At 40.1% G+C, this 18,314-nt stretch overlaps 5 protein-coding genes across 5 annotated transcripts; 4 read left to right on the top strand and 1 right to left on the bottom strand.

Moving 5' to 3' along the window:
- Positions 1–103: 103 nt before the first annotated feature.
- LOC132707459 (polygalacturonase-like) lies at positions 104–1,423 on the top strand. Its single transcript, XM_060679325.1, has 4 exons — positions 104–410; positions 469–680; positions 733–1,057; positions 1,134–1,423. Exons 1-4 carry the CDS (start codon positions 104–106, stop codon positions 1,394–1,396), a joined length of 1,107 nt encoding a protein of 368 aa, XP_060535308.1. The 3' UTR covers positions 1,397–1,423.
- Positions 1,424–1,637: 214 nt separating this feature from the next.
- LOC132707696 (uncharacterized) lies at positions 1,638–2,858 on the top strand. Its single transcript, XM_060679620.1, has 4 exons — positions 1,638–1,642; positions 1,714–1,806; positions 2,226–2,539; positions 2,596–2,858. The coding sequence occupies exons 1-4, from the start codon at positions 1,638–1,640 to the stop codon at positions 2,856–2,858; spliced, it is 675 nt and encodes a 224-aa protein (XP_060535603.1).
- A 3,267-nt stretch (positions 2,859–6,125) lies between these two features.
- On the top strand, positions 6,126–7,519 carry LOC132707760 (polygalacturonase-like). Its single transcript, XM_060679700.1, has 4 exons — positions 6,126–6,483; positions 6,542–6,753; positions 6,806–7,130; positions 7,207–7,519. Exons 1-4 carry the CDS (start codon positions 6,141–6,143, stop codon positions 7,467–7,469), a joined length of 1,143 nt encoding a protein of 380 aa, XP_060535683.1. The 5' UTR covers positions 6,126–6,140; the 3' UTR covers positions 7,470–7,519.
- A 4-nt stretch (positions 7,520–7,523) lies between these two features.
- On the top strand, positions 7,524–11,993 carry LOC132707694 (polygalacturonase-like). The gene is given in 4 exon segments (XM_060679616.1): positions 7,524–8,668; positions 8,717–8,928; positions 8,976–9,300; positions 11,728–11,993. Coding segments are annotated over 4 exon segments (1,125 nt in total). The 5' UTR covers positions 7,524–8,346.
- Positions 11,994–13,265: 1,272 nt separating this feature from the next.
- LOC132707547 (polygalacturonase-like) lies at positions 13,266–15,070 on the bottom strand. Its single transcript, XM_060679442.1, has 3 exons — positions 14,160–15,070; positions 13,783–14,107; positions 13,266–13,724 (listed from the first exon to the last, which is right to left on the bottom strand). Exons 1-3 carry the CDS (start codon positions 14,712–14,714, stop codon positions 13,459–13,461), a joined length of 1,146 nt encoding a protein of 381 aa, XP_060535425.1. The 5' UTR covers positions 14,715–15,070; the 3' UTR covers positions 13,266–13,458.
- Positions 15,071–18,314: the final 3,244 nt, after the last annotated feature.

Raw genomic sequence — 18,314 nt, 5'->3', positions numbered from 1 at the left:
CGCACTTATTCGAACCCGGATCTAAAAAACCAAGGACACACGCACAGTGATCAATTTCGTTATAAATATGGACCATCAAATGGTCACAGCCAGAGTTTTCGAGATGAATCCGATCGTAGCATTAGTAGCCTTCTCCGCCTTGGCGAGCGCCGTCTTGGCACTGCCGACCAACGCATCACTCGATGCCACTTGTACAGTGACGTCATACAACGATGTGGCCAGCGCAGTGTCGAGCTGTACCACCCTCACCATCAGCGGAATAACCGTCCCGGCCGGTGAAACCCTCAACCTCAATTTGAAAAGCGGTACCAAACTGACCCTCTCGGGAACCATCAAGTTTGGGTATTCGGAATGGAAAGGACCTTTGGTAACTATTAAGGGTAGCAAGGTCACCGTCACCGGCGCCTCCGGTAAGTGTACGAGTATGGTAATACCTGAATCAGCGCCTAAACTACTAAAATTCTCCAGGTTTCAAATTTGACGGGGACGGTGCCAAATACTGGGACGGTCAAGGCGACAAGGGCAAAGTTAAACCTAAATTCGTCCGAGTTCAGACCACCGGAGGTTCGGTACTTAAAGGCATCAACCTGTTGAACTGCCCACATCAGTGCGTGTCGATCAACAGCGCAGACAGTACCACTCTGGAAAACTGGAATCTCGACGTGTCGGCAGGAGACAAGGTAAGTGCTCAGAATTGATTGGAAGTGGCGCGGCTTCAACGAGCTTTTGCAGAATGATTTGGGCCACAACACCGACGGTTTCGACATCTCCTCCTCCACCAACATCAACATCCAGACGGCAACCGTAAAGAACCAGGACGATTGCGTGGCCATCAATCAGGGTTCCAACATCTATATCTCTGGATTGACCTGTTCTGGTGGACACGGTCTTAGCTTGTCCGTCGGCCAGAACTCAGGATCTGACAACACCGTCAACAACGTCACCTTCATCGACTCATCGGTCTCGAACTCCCGCAACGGTATCCACGTCAAAACCCACACGGATGGTGGTACCGGCTACATCAAGAATGTCGTCTACAAGAACATCCAGATGTCCGGTGAGTACCTTTAATTGAATGCTTGAGGGGGGTGAGGTTCGACCATCCATAATCAAAAAATGTGGTCTCTTTCCAGGAATCACCCGTTACATTATCAACGTCCAGGAAGATTACGCAGGCGGCAGTTCAACTGGTAACCCGAAGGCCAACATCCCCATCACCGGTCTGGACATTTCCGGAATAACCGCCACCACCAGCGGATCCGACTGCATTCCCGTATACATCTTGTGCGCCAGTGGAGGCTGCAGCAGCTGGACATGGGGCTCCATCTCATACAGCGGCTCCGCCAAGGCCAACAGCTGCACGAACTACACCCCCTCCGGATTCAGCTGCAAATAAACTTATAACGGAACCTTGCTATCGTAATAAATATTTATGAAAAACGTTGGAGTTTCATTCAATGCGAGCACATATATAAATACTTCTTATGTATATTATATATATAAAAATCCATAAGCTTTAAAACCGACACAAAAGGCCTTAGTAAAATTTACCATACAATTCTAATTTAAATATAAAATATAATCTAAAAACTCAATAAATAAGGGTAGCTGTCACAAAATTAAATCTAAAGTAAAAAATGAAGTAAATAAATAACATCGGCGGAAAAAAACGTACTTTCGTGGTTCTGCTTCGCATGCCAATTGATATCTCAGTCAGCACGATAGATTCGCAGACAAGATTTCGTACAGCGGCTCCGCCAAGGCCAACAGCTGCACAAATTACACCCCGTCAGGTTTCAGTTGCAAGTAAATGCTTATAACTGTGGAATCGTAATAAATGTTTTATCTAATGTCGGAGTATTAATCCCCAATCGACAACAACGTGACCTCAAGGTTACGTTTATGACTTAACAAGTCACACATGGTCTGAGAGTGGACAAAGCGCACGTTAAACAAATGCAAAACCAGAGCTCAACACTCTGATAGCAAAGCTGGGTACGTTCTTTAAACCTGCACAGTTTTAAATTGCCAACGATTCGAAAATTTAAAAAAACGCTTTGTAGTAAAAAGTACATACACCTATTAACTTTGCAAGTAGAAGGCCTACATCAAATATACAGGATCATATAAAGGTTTACCATTTTTTGGTGGGCGGTTGCAGGATAATCGACATAGAAATTTTCTTGGAAAATGTATCTAGTTGGAACAGGAGCTGGTATATAAAGTTGTTTTGCCGACGATTTCGACATCTCCTCCTCCACCAACATCAACATCCAGACGGCAACCGTAAAGAACCAGGACGATTGCGTGGCCATCAATCAGGGTTCCAACATCTACATCTCTGGATTGGCCTGTTCTGGCGGGCACGGTCTTAGCTTGTCCGTCGGCCAGAAGTCAGGATCTGACAACACCGTCAACAACGTCACCTTCATTGACTCATCGGTCTCGAACTCCCGCATCGGTATCCACGTTAAGACACATGCCGATGGCGGTACCGGCTACATCAAGAACGTCGTTTATAAGAACATACAGATGTCTGGTGAGTACGATTATCCAAGGCAATAGGTTTGAAGGGCCAATTTGGTCTTGTTCCAGGCATCACCCGTTATATCATCAACGTCCAGGAGGACTACGCAGGAGGCAGTTCAACCGGTAAACCCAAGAACAACATCCCCATCACCGGCTTAGACATTTCCGGGATAACCGCCACCACCAGTGAATCCGACTGCATCCCTGTGTACATATTGTGCGCGAGCGGTGGCTGTAGCAGCTGGACCTGGGGCAAGATTTCGTACAGCGGCTCCGCCAAGGCCAACAGCTGCACAAATTACACCCCGTCAGGTTTCAGTTGCAAGTAAATACTTATAACTGTGGAATCGTAATAAATGTTTTATCTAATGTCCGAGTATTAATCCCCAATCGACGACAACGTGACCTCAAGGTTACGTTTATGACTTAACAAGTCACACATGGTCTGAGAGTGGACAAAGCGCACGTTAAACAAATGCAAAACCAGAGGTCAACACTCTGATAGCAAAGCTGGGTACGTTCTTTAAACCTGCACAGTTTTAAATGGCTAACGATTCGAAAATTTAAAAAAACGCTTGTAGTAAAAAGTACATACACCTATTAACTTTGCAAGTAGAAGGCCTACATCAAATATACAGGATCATATAAAGGTTTACCATTTTTCGAATGAGCTCTACTTGGTGGGCGGTTGAAATTTCCTTGGAAAATGAAGTCTAGTTCGTTTGGATGGCCTGCCATAGAACAGGAGCAGACATTTATGCGAGAGAAGGACCAGCATATCTATATTTGTAGTGACGGCCGAGCGGCTATCCAGGCTCTTACCTCTCTGAGGAAGAGCTACTTTACTGTCGAGAAACATTAATAAGATCAGTGGAAGAATAGAATTCTGTCAATCTCGCCTGGATGCCCGCTTATGGGTATTCAAGGCAACGAGATAGTTGACAGACTTGTAATGGCTCTGGAGGCAGTTTTCTCTGCGTTGGGAGAATTTAGCGGTACTAAGACGGTCTCTCTACTCTTTACTCCTCAGGACCAAAAGTAGGAACTCAATCTCGAGACTATAAACGCTGGTAGGAATCGCAGCAGGACACTGGCATCTAAAAAGGCACCTTCATATCATGGTGGTGGTCGACGACAGCACATGTAAGCTATGTTTATAGGAGGAGGACCCCAAACAACTACAACAAACTCCCTGCGAAAGAGATACTTCCGGGAGGGATCTTCTGAATGCAGCAACTGGTTGTTAGGACGGATATTTCGCTCAGATAGAATAGGAATAGGAATAGCCAAAGCACTTCTAGGAGTGACGACTGGCATAAAGGGAGTTCAGTAATTTCTCCTGCATCCGAATTATTTTTGTCGTGTTTTTTTTTAGTTTATCGATTTTCCATCTATAAAGTCTTAATCTAACTAACTAAAACTAACAAAAACATTCTGGCAGGCAATAGAAATAATCTACTTTCATTTATTTACTTTAATTCCATTTACATTTATTTACATTCAGTTTACTCCATTCATTTTACACGCGTCGAACAAGTGATGTGTGTACGTGTGCGATAAGGCTATATCGACGTAATAGTAGGAGTACCTTTCATTGCTGCACCTTTGGAAAAATATTGTTTATTAATTAACTAAGAACGATAAAAATATTCGAGTTGGACGATTTGCGAGATTATGATCTAATTGATATTTATAGTGAAAATCATGGTAATAACTTTTTAGATCAACCATTTTCCCTAGGATTGAGAAATTGATCCTAAAGGCGGATCAACTATGGAATAGTCAACGGCATGGAGATGCGTTCTACAGGCAAATAGTATTAAAGGACTTCAAAAACTTCAAAAACTCCTAGATCAAGTAATAGTAGTAGACTAAACTTATGGCTGTAATTAAAGAACCGAATATACATGCAAAATTGTGGATCGGCCTAAGTAAACTTGAAAGGATTGAGAGGATTTAATTTAATTAATTTAATCTGGGACAATTATTAAGGGAGGACTGGGACCATTCACTGGAAATAAACTCCAGAATTGAACAAGCAAAAGCAAGATTCATACGTACTTAAAACTGAGTTCTGAATGAGAATGATTCGATGTTGCGTGTTCTCAATCCTGTTGTATGGAGTAGAATCTTGTACTCTTACAGAAAATACCTTAAAAAAGCTGGAAGCATTTGAAATGTGGACGTACAGGTACAAGTTGAGGATAAGTTGGATAGATCGGGTCACTAACATAGAAGAAGAAGAAGAATAAAAAAAAAAGAAGTCATTAACTAACTCTCATATTTCGGCCACTTATGAGACATCCTGAAACATGCAAGTTGCAGCATTTGATCATTCAGGGCAAGATTGAGGGAAGAGGAAGAAGAAGAACATCTTGGCTAAAAAACCTACGACAGCGTTGATAGCGAACACGATTGCGAACGTTCGGTAAAAAACGGATATGGCACATCAAGAAAAAATGACAATCATTTTCCTTTACATACAGAGTGTTCCACGTTTGATGGGTCTACTGGACACCTCCCTTTAACCTCACACCTACTTATTAATAAAGCTAACGTGTTGCGACTTTCGAGACCCAAGGCAGCTTTTTCATTAAATGAAAGGCGACATAAACAGAAATGTCATTGCTATTTCGGATTTTTAGACACCTTCAAAACTTGTCTGGAATCTCTCAAATTTTGATATTTAAACTAAATTTGCCTTTTTTTAACAATTTTTTATTGTTATTTCAAGTTTTTGGTGTTTGGGTCTGCCCGCGATAGGGGTAGAACATTCGCTCCGTTCACTTGGGAGTTTTTGATTCTTGGCAACTGTCGCAAGTCGCATTATTTGATTCCATTTATAATACTTTCCCATTTGCAAAACAACTTTTCTTTTAACAATTGCGAATGTGACACATAAAGAGTTCTCTTTTGTCCTTCCTTACTGAAGTTGTTTTTGTTATTTGTTTCTTCATTTCTTGAGTTTTGATTTTTTTATAACTATTAGTTATCTGTTATTATTTGAATTATTTAATGTCAAATCATATACAGTGTGGCCTCGAATAGGCGTCAAATAAAAAAAGCACATTTAGTTGAGACAACTCCTAATATGAAAACCTCAGAACGTTGTTAATAAATAAGTAAATAAATAAATAAATAATATTTGAATGCTAATTTTGAAGTTTTCGAATTTACGAAATTACTAAACATTAATTAGTATTTTAATGTTTATATAATTTATTATTAATAATTAACAAAGTTACTTAAATCAGGTATATAATATCGATAATTCGACATGTCGTCCATTCTAGAAATCGGGCTTGCCTTTCTTCAGGTCAGTTTCAGACGGTGGTTGAGATCCAGTGGCCGCGACACTCGTCCAAACTCTCTGCTTGCTTCCTTCTTCGGTTCTACCATTTTCTGAGAACAATGCGGGTTCAATCAGAGGCTTTGATAGTTGTTATCACGCGAAACGGAAATTATCTACTGCTACGCACCTACTTCGTCGAAAAACAGGGAAATTACGCTGAACGCTATCGAAACGCATCGGGCCACTTCACCAAATGACAAACAAATTGCGTTTTTCGATCTAGACGTTTGTGAAGCCGCACTCACCGCCAGCTATAAATATGAACCGCAATTCCATCATAGCCAAAGTCTTCGAGATGAATCCGATCGTTGCATTAGTAACCTTCTCCGCCTTGGCGAGCGCCATCTTGGCTCTGCCTACCAATTCTTCCGTCGACGCGACCTGTACTGTGACGTCATACGACGATGTAGCCAGCGCAGTGTCCAGCTGCACCACTCTCACCATCAGCGGTATCACCGTTCCGGCCGGCGAGACCCTCAACCTTAATCTGAAGAGCGGCACCAGTCTGACCCTCTCGGGAACCATTAAGTTCGGGTATTCGGAATGGAAAGGACCTTTGGTAACTATTAAGGGTAGCAAGGTCACCGTCACCGGCGCCTCTGGTAAGTGTACGAGTAAGGTAATACCTGAATCAGCGCCTAAACCACCAAAATTCCACAGGTTTCAAATTCGACGGGGACGGTGCCAAATACTGGGACGGTCAAGGAGATAAGGGCAAAGTTAAACCCAAATTCGTCAGGGTTCAGACCACCGGAGGTTCGGTACTCAAAGGCATCAACCTGTTGAACTGTCCGCATCAGTGTGTGTCGATCAACAGCGCAGACAGCACGACTCTGCAAAACTGGAACCTCGACGTGTCCGCAGGAGACAAAGTAAGTGCCCAGAAGTGATTTCAAAGTTTGTCCCTAAAATCAGCTGCTGCAGGACGATTTGGGCCACAACACCGATGGTTTCGACATCTCCTCCTCCACCAACATCAACATTCAGACGGCCACCGTGAAGAACCAGGACGACTGCGTCGCCATCAACCAGGGCTCCAACATCTACATCTCTGGCTTGACCTGCTCTGGCGGTCACGGTCTGAGCTTGTCCGTCGGTCAGAACTCCGGATCTGACAACACCGTCAACAACGTCACCTTCATCGACTCTTCGGTTTCGAACTCCCGCAACGGTATCCACGTCAAAACCCACACGGATGGTGGTACCGGCTACATCAAGAATGTCGTCTACAAGAACATCCAGATGTCCGGTGAGTACCTTTAATTGAATGCTTGAGGGGGGTGAGGTTCGACCATCCATAATCAAAAAATGTGGTCTCTTTCCAGGAATCACCCGTTACATTATCAACGTCCAGGAAGATTACGCAGGCGGCAGTTCAACTGGTAACCCGAAGGCCAACATCCCCATCACCGGTCTGGACATTTCCGGAATAACCGCCACCACCAGCGGATCCGACTGCATTCCCGTATACATCTTGTGCGCCAGTGGAGGCTGCAGCAGCTGGACATGGGGCTCCATCTCATACAGCGGCTCCGCCAAGGCCAACAGCTGCACGAACTACACCCCCTCCGGATTCAGCTGCAAATAAACTTATAACGGAACCTTGCTATCGTAATAAATATTTATGAAAAACGTTGGAGTTTCATTCAATGCGAGCACATATATAAATACTTCTTATGTATATTATATATATAAAAATCCATAAGCTTTAAAACCGACACAAAAGGCCTTAGTAAAATTTACCATACAATTCTAATTTAAATATAAAATATAATCTAAAAACTCAATAAATAAGGGTAGCTGTCACAAAATTAAATCTAAAGTAAAAAATGAAGTAAATAAATAACATCGGCGGAAAAAAACGTACTTTCGTGGTTCTGCTTCGCATGCCAATTGATATCTCAGTCAGCACGATAGATTCGCAGACACGTGCATACATATTATCAATTTTATATCTACAGTTTTATTTCAACAATTTTAAATCGTGCCGTCGTGTGTTGTATCTAAAAGTTTTTATTTCTACATCTATTTCAAAATTAGGGTAAGTTTTATTGTTCTCGTTCTCGTTGTATTGTATAAAAGCCTGTCAATTTTTTAGGTATTTTTGAAAAAGACCGAACACACCGGTCGGAACTTTAAATAAATTTATTATGAATTAGAAACCTTCTTCTTTTGTTTTACGTAACGGACCATAATATATACCAAAAGTCTTGGACAACAAATGCAAACATTAAACAATTACAGTTATTTTAATCTTTCTGAATTTAATAGGTGACTGTGCCGAAAGTTTTAGGTTATTTTTCCATGCCAGCGAGGATTTCGTTAAAAAGCAAAAATACATTTTTCGCCAGGTTCCAGATACACAGAAATCTTAAACTGTGACACACGCGCAGAAAAACCTAAGCAGCACTTGTGATACCAACCGATAACAGAAATTAGGCAATCGTGCCGTTACAATTATAAATATGCACTGCCAAACTCTCGCAGCAAGAGTCTTCGAGATGCATCCGATCGTAGCACTTTCAACCATCTGGGTCGTGATCAACTCCGTTTTGGCGCAGAACAGTTGCACGGTGTCCTCTTATGACCAGGTTGCCAACGCCTTGTCCGAGTGTACCACTCTCAGCATCGACGACATCACCGTGCCTGCCAACGAGACCCTCAACCTCAATCTGGCCGCCGGTTCCAGTTTAACTCTCACGGGGACCATCAAATTCGGATTTCTGGAGTAGCAGGGGCCCTTGGTGGTTATAAGGGGTAGCAACGTCACTGTTACCCAAGCGCCCGGTGAGTATTCCCCTCTTAGGACACACCAACTGACCATAAGCGCCGCAGGTTCCGTATTCGACGGCGAAGGTGCTAAATACTGGGACGGGCTAGGCGATAAAGGCAAAGTCAAACCAAAATTCCTCAGGGTTCGGACAAGAGGCGGCTCGATCCTTACTGGCATCAACCTGTTGAACTGCCCGCACCAGTGCGTGTCGATCAGCAACGCGCAGAGTACCACCCTGCAAAACTGGACCCTAGACGTGTCGGCAGGAGACAAGGTACCGGAGCAATTTCCAAATGACACTCCTTGAACGAGGCTTTGCAGGACGAGTTGGGCCACAACACCGACGGCTTCGACATTTCTAACTCTACCGACATAATCATCGATACGGCTACCGTCAAGAACCAAGACGATTGCGTCGCGGTGAACCAGGGTTCCAATATTCATCTCTCGGGATTGACCTGCTCCGGTGGTCACGGTTTGAGCTTATCCGTCGGTCTAAGCGCAGGATCCGACAACACAGTTAGCAACGTCACCTTCGTCGACTCTTCGGTCTCAAACTCCCGCAACGGTATCCACGTCAAGACCCATGCCGACGGCGGTACCGGTTTCATCAAAAACGTCACCTACAGGAACATCCACATGACCGGTGGGTACCGTTGCTTGCATGCAACAAACAAACAAACAAAAATACAATTCTGAAAAATATTATTCTGACATAAAGTGAAATTTCAACTATTTTATTTAGTTCTTTTATCGATCAATGGGTTTCCCACAGTCGGGAACAAAGTCGTTGGTCTACTGGGCGGGGGGTGGGGGGAGCCTGGAAGGGAATTAAAGACAAGGAAGTATCTAAGTAAAACTAAATAGAAGATATAAAATTAACTCTGTGTGGCCTCAACAAAGCCTTCGACTGTGCACTATTGCAGCAGAATGTTTGTTTATGGCTTAATTTTGATGAATCTGTTTTGTTGAAATTAGGTATGGTTGTCCCGCATGAATCAATAGACTTTTCAGCGCTGTATTTTTTTAATTAAAAAACATTTATAATTCCGATTTATTAATGAAAATAACAGTAATATCAAAATTGATCGACGTCGGCAAACTGTTTCACTTGTATATTTTTGTTTATCGCGACCGCAAACAAAAAAAATCTTTGCAATCGAATTAGAGAAGCTTGTCGTAGCGTCAATAGACAAAACCTAAGAAAAGAAAATTTGAAATAACTAATATTTAATTTCCTTTTTCTTTTAAACAATTTTCCCAACTATAGGTTACTTATTTTCATTACACTATCCTATGTACAGGGCGACCCGTTTAAGGGGGTCTACACTTTACCTCGAAATCTACGGGAGTTACAAAAAAAAAATAAATACGAAAGTTGTTTCTATTAAAATGACCTTTATTTTTGTTTTATTTTCCTAATCGTCGATATAGATGAGTATCGGTCTATGATGCACCGTTTCGAACTTATTAGCGATCATCTTCAGAATTCGGGTTATGTTAAAACCATCATTTTTGGGTTGCTTGTTAACTTATTAAACTTTTTTCAATCTATTGTCATATATATAATCAATACGCGGTGTTGCCACGTTTCGCAAAATGATACTTTTCTAAATTTTAATAGCAATTTCAATTATATACCATAGCCTGACTTACCGTTTTAAATTTTTTAGATTTAAATTGTCATTTCTATGAAAATGATTACAAAAAATTAACACTAGCTACTAATGCATATTCCTTACAAGTAAAATTAATTAAATTAAATTAATATGCTATTTCTAACAGAACTCTTGAAGGTTTATCTTTGTAAACCATGTCTTTCAATGTTTTCAAAATTCTAAATATCCAGATTGCGCTTCTATAATGCGTATTTTTTCTATTAAATAACACCGCAGACGTAATTTTATGTTACCTCTCTTCTATGAAATCAATATACGTAGTCCCCCTTCTAGTCGCTAGGTGGCAAAACAGATTTAAAGCAGAGCCAAAAAACTATGGAATAAGTTACCATACATGGTATACTCTCCATCTATGGTCTTAACCTCATTCCTCTTGTTGCGCATTGGAGGCACATGCACATGGCTCGGCTTTTTTCAGCGTTTTTGTTATTTAAATGGGGAACTATAAGCAAGATTTACCTCCTCCGACATCGAATGAAGAAAATGTAGCTATTTAAAAATGTTACCTTTCATTTGCAACTATGAAAAACTCCGATCACACGAATTCTCGAACAGTTCGAGCGAGACACCAGCAATATTTCGAGCTTCATGGAAATTAGTATAGTTAGCCAAACAACAACAAAAAATTTGCATAGTGGAGTTCTCTCTCTTTTGTTAAATAGTCCCAGCTGGCCATGACTTTTGGTTCAAACCATAAGCAAAACGAAGATTTGTATCAGAGGGAGGCGTGCAATCGTGGGAAAGAAAAGTCGGACTTTGGATTCATTAACAGTGAAGGGCTATGTACTCGGTAGTCGTATTTTAGTAAAAAAAATGAGAACATTGTTTTTCCCAAAGCCATCTGAAAGAAATAATACTGTTCTAAGTGTTTACTATTATCTTGTTCATATACACACCTTATGGTGAAGGTATTCGTGTGGTAAATGGCGCTACAATTTTTTACATAATTAAAAATCTTCCCTATCTATTTTATCTTTTTTTTTAAGTCATAAGAATAAGGATAATTGTTTACAACATTCCGATGTTCACAACTATGGTACAAGGTCGGCTAATCTGATAAGGGCTACTAAATATAGATTGGATACATCTAGAAATAACTCCTTGAACCTAGAACTGTTTAATATTCTCGGAAATTATATTAAAGATCTTAATCGAAAAAAGATTAAAACTTGGTTTTGTGTTGGTTTACACTGTTCATGAAGATCTCCATGTTATTCCTATTGTGATTTTGTTTACCTTTTATATTTGACCCGTTATGTCTCGCTGAAATGAAGTCAATAAAAATATCTATAATAAAATAAATAGCAATCCTCAAAGAGACTAGGTTTCACGCAATTGTATCGACTTCGGAGTTTTAATTTATTCTTTATCAAAATATCTGTCTGTCATTCTAGGTATCACCCATTTTATCATCAACGTCCAGGAGGATTACGCGGGAGGCAGTTCAACTGGTACTCCCAGGAATAATATCCCCATCAGCGGGCTGGACATATCCGAGATAACCGCCACCACCAGCGGTTCAGACTGCGTCCCCGTCTTCATCCTGTGCGCTACCGACGGCGGATGTAGCGACTGGACCTGGGACCAGCTGTCGTTCAGCGGTGCCTCCAAGCCCGACAACTGCACGAACTTCACCCCAGCCGGTTTCGACTGTTCATAAATTTAAAATAGACTGTATTAATAAAATAGCAATAAATTAATATTTTCGTAGAGGTTTGACTGAAACTGGCTCGCATTTTACTCCGTACCTGCTTTTACATTGGTTGAGACCTAACATTGGGTCATTGTGTTTACAGAAAACCTACACCTTACCTCTGCTCTTCTCTCTAATAATTTCCACATTAAAGATATTAAGAGTTCCATCACAAAATACACTTCACCACAACTTTCCAATAAAAATGAAACCGAAAGCAATCCCACACTTGCCACTGTTGTCCATCCTTATATTCAAAACATCACTGACCACATAAAGAAATATAACGTCAAAACCAGATTTACCAATTGTCCAAAAATCTCTCAACGTCTTCGATTCGTCAAAGACAAAATTCCATTGGAGATGCCAGGAGTTTACAGCATTCCATGCATATGCAGCAAAGAATACATTAGAGAGACCGGACGAAAAATATCAACTAGGCTCAAAAAACATGAAAGAGCCTTAAGACTAAGACAAATAGACTCATCAGCTGTTGCCGAACACGTTCACGAAACCGGCCATAAAATTTTATTCGATAAAACTAAAATTTTTGTATGTAATGAATTCTTCTACAAACGACAAATCCGCATGTTTTCTTAAAATCTACAATGAAGACTTTTCCCATATTTTTAATGTGAGTACCCTGTCTGGGATATTGTTTGGTATTGGTGAATCTGCGATTATTTTTTTTGTTTCAGTACACGCGGGCGTTTTGATCTTCATAGACGTACTGGGAGTATCACCCATCAGAAGTGTTGTCATGCCTGTTGAGATACAGCCGCCGGTCCAAATATTCTGGCTTGAACATGGCAGACTTTACAATAATCCAGGAATATTAGGCCGTCGCTTGACTTTTATCAGCGACTCTAATTCTGTCATTTGCTACATTTAATAATGCAGTCGCACAACCAAACCCGCCTGATTTAAAGAAAGTTCATTAAACTTTTGCAAGCGCCCTCTAATCTGATAATTCATTATTTCTTCAATGCCTTGTTTATATGGTAATATACGAATCGGTCGCGGATCACCAGAATTTGAGACTTTTTAGGGAATCGAATTACTATCGACTTTATCGGAATTACTTTATCTAATAGAAAGGAATTGATAATACTAGCCAGAAAGCGGAGAATTCAAGGACAGCTCAAAACGACCATATTTAATTCATGCTCTGCCGATGGAAGTGTCTTTATTACTAACAAAAACTTTCTTTTCAACAACTGCATTTTACAATGGGGTTAATATCATTAAAAAAAGACAAGACAATTCATGAGTTATCTATTCTATTATTCATTCCTACGGAAGTGAGTTGCCATTCGTTTTCGCAGCTCAGTTTTTGCTATCCGTGACGCACGTGGCAACATTTTAACTATAGTGTATAGAAGAAATCGTCTCTTATTGCAGTTGTATTAAATCAGTTACATCTATTATTAATTTATGAGCAGTCGAAACCGGATGGGGTAAAGTTGGTGCAGTTGTTGGGGTTGGAGGCGCCGCTGTAGGAAATCTGGCCCCAGGTCCAATCGCTACATCCACCGTCCGTAGCGCACAAGATGAACACTGGGACGCAATCCGATCCGCTGGTGGTGGCGGTTATTTCTGATATGTCCAGCCCGGTGATGGGGATGTTGTTCTTAGGAATGCCAGTCGAACCACCTCCCGCGTAGTCCTCCTGAATGTTGATGATGAAACGAGTGATCCCTAGAATGATGTTTGCTAAATATGTCCCAGTTTCATGCGTTTAATCAACGCTACTGACCGGTCATCTGGATGTTCCTGTAGGTGACGTTCTTGATGAAGCCGGTACCGCCGTCGGTGTGGGTCTTGACGTGGATACCGTTGCGCGAGTTCGATACCGAAGAATCGACGAATGTGACGTTGCTAACGGTGTTATCGGATCCTGAATTTTGACCTACCGACAAGCTCAGTCCGTGACCGCCCGAGCAGGTCAACCCGGTGAGGTGAATATTGGAACCCTGGTTCACCGCGACGCAGTCGTCTTGGTTCTTGACTGTGGCCGTGTCGATGATAATATTGGTCGAAGAGGAGATGTCGAAACCGTCGGTGTTGTGGCCCAAATCGCCCTGCAAAAATCCAATCAAGGATCGACTTTCGGGATTACCTATCAGTACTCACCTCGTCTCCTGCAGATACGTCGAGGGTCCAGTTCTGCAGGGTAGTACTGTCCGCGCCGTTGATCGACACGCACTGATGCGGGCAATTCAACAGGTTGATGCCATTGAGTACCGACCCTCCGGTGGTCTGCACCCTGACAAATTTAGGTTTAACCTTGCCCTTGTCGCCTTGACCGTCCCAATATTGGGCGCCTTCGCCGTCGAATACGGAATCTGCAAGATTTTTGGTAGCTCGAATAACCCCACCACCACCGAAGAGAATGTATTTACTGGCGGATTGAGTCACGGTGACCTTGTTACCCTTAATAATCACCAAAGGTCCCTTCCACTCTGCAAACCCAAACTTGATGGTTCCAGTAAGGCTCAAACTGGCGCCGCTCTTCAAATTGAGGTCGAGGGTCTCGTTGGCAGGCACGGTGATGTCGCCGATGCTAAGAGTAGTGCAGATGGACAACGCGTTGGCAACCTGGTCGTATGAGGTCACCGTACAACTGTCCTGAGCCAACACCGCGTTGGCCAAGGCGCAGACGGTTAGAAGTGCAGCGATAGGAGACATTTTGAGGACTCTTGCTGTTACAATTTGGTGACTTATATTTATAATTGAGACCGCGTGACCTTGGTTTATCCTAAATGGGAAGGTACGTGCCGTTCAGGTTGCATGTACTTTTTTATTCAGATTTTTGCGACACCTTTGAGTGGCATGATATTAAAAAAATCGGTTTATTCAAGAGTCGACGCGTCGTCATTTGGTTTATCTTGAGTGTAATTGTTTTGAAAATAAATTGCGCCACCACTAAGGAAATCGTTTTCTTTGTTGCCATTTAATAAAAAAAATTACAGGGGAAAGTTTTCCTTTGTAGATGGAATGGCTGCATTACTTTTTAGAGTTTTAATTGTGAGCTTATTAAAATATCATTGTTGATTTTTCTCAAATTTGTGTAGACATGGAATCTAGTCAAAACAGACGTTTCAAATAACAAAAATTTTGACATGGCCAGATTTTGGTGGACACCTTGGATCCACCAATCGAAATAAAAAATTATGCTAAGTCATAAGGTAAAAAATTTCAGTTTTTTGGATTTTTTAGAAAACCATGAGTTTTATGAAAAAAATGTGTTAAACATGATCCTTATACTTTTTTTGCTAGGATTCACGATTTCTAGGATATCGCGATTTTTTTTTTAATGGAATGCCCTATATATTATTAGCTTTAATAGTAGATATTTTTTTATTTAGCCGTTGTTTAGTTTAAAATAGGTGAGGGGCATAGATGGCGCACGTATAGCAGCATTTTTCTTGCAAAGTCCAATAATTAAATCCTTAATAAGGTCGAATTTGTGTTGAAAATGTTCGCTTAGTTGACTAGGGCGAGGTCTCTATTGTCTCAGTTATTGTTGATTTTTAACTCCAATTCCGCCGTCGCCATTTGCAATATAGATCTGTCATCTGCTGATTAGCGGGAAATTAAGACAACGATTATCAGCATGTTCAATGACAAAATTCCTTCAAGATAAGAAGAACAATTTAAAGCTCAAAAAGAAGAAAGTACAGCCCGTAGAGATAGAACCGAAAAGATCCAAAAGGAAAACATGAAGCAACGCAAGTCTTTAGGCTCGCAGGAGCAGGCAGTGCTCAACATGAATATATGCATCCAAGGGGTCAAATTTAAAGATGGTGAAAATATCCGATCAAAGGTTCTACATTCATTTAGAAGCGAATTAAAGGTAAACATTCAAGACGGTAATATAAAGAAGTGCAATCGGGTGTCTGATAAAAGCCCAAGTGATAAACCGGCCGCAGTGAGATTTTCATCGGACGCGACACGAGTCCCAGTGTTGAAAAACAAAAAATGTTTTAAAAGATATTCATCAAGAAGATCTAACTAAAATGCGCCTGTCACACGTGAGTTATGCCTTAAAAGGTCGTGTATGCTAAATGGTAGCGTCTATGTTAAATACAATTGAAAAAATCGAAGATTGGTTACGCAAACTGTAGGTATTCACCTACATTTATGATTTATCTTTCTCATTGTTAATTGGATGTTGTGCAAAATTTTTTAAATTTAAATGGACAACGGACAGGTGTCTTAAAGCTATTCATTATGTTTTAATTATTTTTGTTTATTGTTAGTCTTAGTCTTTACTTTGATATTATCTATTTCCAGTACTTGGTTTTGTATACAAAACACGTATTATTATTATGCTAATATTAAACAATACGGCCTTTAAAATCGGACATTTAAATGTACGTTCAATATTTATTTTATTTTAGAAAATAATTTTGATAATTCGCTTTTGTGCAGGACCTGGCTTAACCCTGGTGATGGTGCAGAAATATTTAACATTCCCGGGTACCAATTCATAAGAAAGGATAGAGTTGGCAGAGGGGGTGGTGTTGCTGCGTATGTAAAGTCGCAAAATAAAGTAGAATTGTAAAATATTTAATATTCAAACTTAAAATCTCCAACAGAAGCTATGCTAAATTTTAATAGTGTGGTCTCTCATTATGGTCGATAAGATCTTTTACCTAGGAGATTTTAATATTAATTTAATGAATGTCCAGAATCCTTTAGTGCCCTTATTTGAAAATTATATATTTGTTCAGATCATTGACTAGGCTACAGGCATTTCTGACCCTTCAAGTACTTTAATTGATGCTATTCTTGTTACTAACACATCTTTAGTTTTGAGGTCAGCTCTTTACCTTCGGATGAAATATTGTACGAAAATAACACTATGAGACAAAGGGGGGCGGTCTTGCAGGAATTTAAAAAATCTAAACTGCAGTCCTACTGGATACGCTATAAACATCTAAGAAATATAATAAATAAGAAAAGAAAAGAAGCAATATCTTGATTCCTTTAAAAACAATGCCAAAAAAACTTAGTAAAAAATAAGTTACTTTTTTCTACATACCTACAAAATAAGTCAAACTGTCCAGCAAAAACAAACTTTTGTAATAACAATTTCTATAAAAATAATTCAAATTTCTCGTTTAAACAACGTTTAAAAAACGGTAAACAAAATTTATAATAACATTAAAACTAACTCCACCGGAGTGGATGAAATATCCCCACTTATGTTGAAATACTGTAGCCCTTTTATTGACAAATTCATTATGCATATTATAATTGCTATTTTCCAGTCCGATGGAAAATTTCTGTTAGTAAACCGCTACCTAAAACATCAAATCAAGTATTCTCGCTGTTTTGTCGAATATATTTGAAAAAATTGTTTATGAACAACTTTACGATTTTTGTACAAAATGTAATATCATTCCCAATGCTCAATGTGGTTTTCGTAAAGGGTTTGGTACGTCGATAGCGTTGACTAATGTATTGGATGACATTTTTCTTGTGAGAAAAAATTAGTTCCGCTTTAGTGCTTTTAGACTATTCGAAGGCATTCGATACAATTAGCCAATGCAGAATCTTCTAATCTTCTCAAATCATACTTAACTTTTTGATTTTAATCAATTTTTTTAAATGATAAATATTCGGAAAAGGTAGAAAATCTATCCGGTGTCCCACGGGTATCGATTTAGGCCTTTAGCGTTTCCTTATTTATACTTCTGATATCTTGAGGTCTTTAAAATCCTGTAAAATTCAAGCGTTTGTGGATGATACACAAATTTATTGTACCTGCAGTCCCAACAGTTGTAAAAGAATTGATCCATACATTAATGATGACGTTGAATCTTTAAATCAAGTCTCAACTTAAAGCTAAATCCAAGTAAATCATGTGCTGTGGTGTTTGGGAATGATAAGAATGTTAACTAAAGAAAAAATTAAATGTGGTGATCGGTAAGTCAAAATTAAATCTTAAGAATTGTGCCAAGGATCTGGGAGTTATCTTATACACAAAACTTAGATTCAAAGAACACCTAAAACAAATATTTCAAAAATCCTTTGCCGCCATGAAAGTTTTATATAATAATAGGCATATTTTAAGTAAACAACTGAAACGAAGTGTGTGTGAATCCCTGGTCTTCTCTAACTTCAATTATTGTGACTTTGTGGTTTTTGTTTGTATATATGGTGCATGGTGGTTTGTCTATGGTATGAGGAAATTTGATCATGTATCACACTTATACAACGATATGAAATGGCTCAAAATGAATGAGCGAAGAATCCTACATATCTCGACATTTTTGTTTA

The sequence above is a fragment of the Cylas formicarius genome, unplaced genomic scaffold, assembly GCF_029955315.1.
Source record: "Cylas formicarius isolate icCylForm1 unplaced genomic scaffold, icCylForm1.1 PGA_scaffold_9__14_contigs__length_23061073, whole genome shotgun sequence".
Classification (NCBI taxonomy): Eukaryota; Metazoa; Arthropoda; class Insecta; order Coleoptera; family Brentidae; genus Cylas; species Cylas formicarius.
Note: the sequence above shows the minus strand (reverse complement) of the source record. Positions and strands in the feature narration are given on the sequence as shown.

What these genes read in the sequence shown, in the direction of transcription:
- LOC132707459 (XM_060679325.1), top strand. Translation starts at nt 104, where the DNA reads ATGAATCCGATCGTAGCATTAGTAGCCTTCTCCGCCTTGGCGAGCGCC. An exon ending in CACCGTCACCGGCGCCTCCG is followed by an intron (nt 411 to 468) that starts GTAAGTGTACGA and finishes AAAATTCTCCAG; the next exon opens with GTTTCAAATTTGACGGGGAC. An exon ending in CAAGAACATCCAGATGTCCG is followed by an intron (nt 1,058 to 1,133) that starts GTGAGTACCTTT and finishes GTCTCTTTCCAG; the next exon opens with GAATCACCCGTTACATTATC.
- LOC132707696 (XM_060679620.1), top strand. An exon ending in CCGTCAGGTTTCAGTTGCAA is followed by an intron (nt 1,807 to 2,225) that starts GTAAATGCTTAT and finishes TGGTATATAAAG; the next exon opens with TTGTTTTGCCGACGATTTCG. An exon ending in TAAGAACATACAGATGTCTG is followed by an intron (nt 2,540 to 2,595) that starts GTGAGTACGATT and finishes GTCTTGTTCCAG; the next exon opens with GCATCACCCGTTATATCATC.
- LOC132707760 (XM_060679700.1), top strand. Translation starts at nt 6,141, where the DNA reads ATGAACCGCAATTCCATCATAGCCAAAGTCTTCGAGATGAATCCGATC. An exon ending in CACCGTCACCGGCGCCTCTG is followed by an intron (nt 6,484 to 6,541) that starts GTAAGTGTACGA and finishes AAAATTCCACAG; the next exon opens with GTTTCAAATTCGACGGGGAC. An exon ending in ACGTGTCCGCAGGAGACAAA is followed by an intron (nt 6,754 to 6,805) that starts GTAAGTGCCCAG and finishes CAGCTGCTGCAG; the next exon opens with GACGATTTGGGCCACAACAC.
- LOC132707547 (XM_060679442.1), bottom strand. Translation starts at nt 14,714, where the DNA reads ATGTCTCCTATCGCTGCACTTCTAACCGTCTGCGCCTTGGCCAACGCG. An exon ending in ACGTATCTGCAGGAGACGAG is followed by an intron (nt 14,108 to 14,159) that starts GTGAGTACTGAT and finishes GGATTTTTGCAG; the next exon opens with GGCGATTTGGGCCACAACAC. An exon ending in CAGGAACATCCAGATGACCG is followed by an intron (nt 13,725 to 13,782) that starts GTCAGTAGCGTT and finishes ACATCATTCTAG; the next exon opens with GGATCACTCGTTTCATCATC.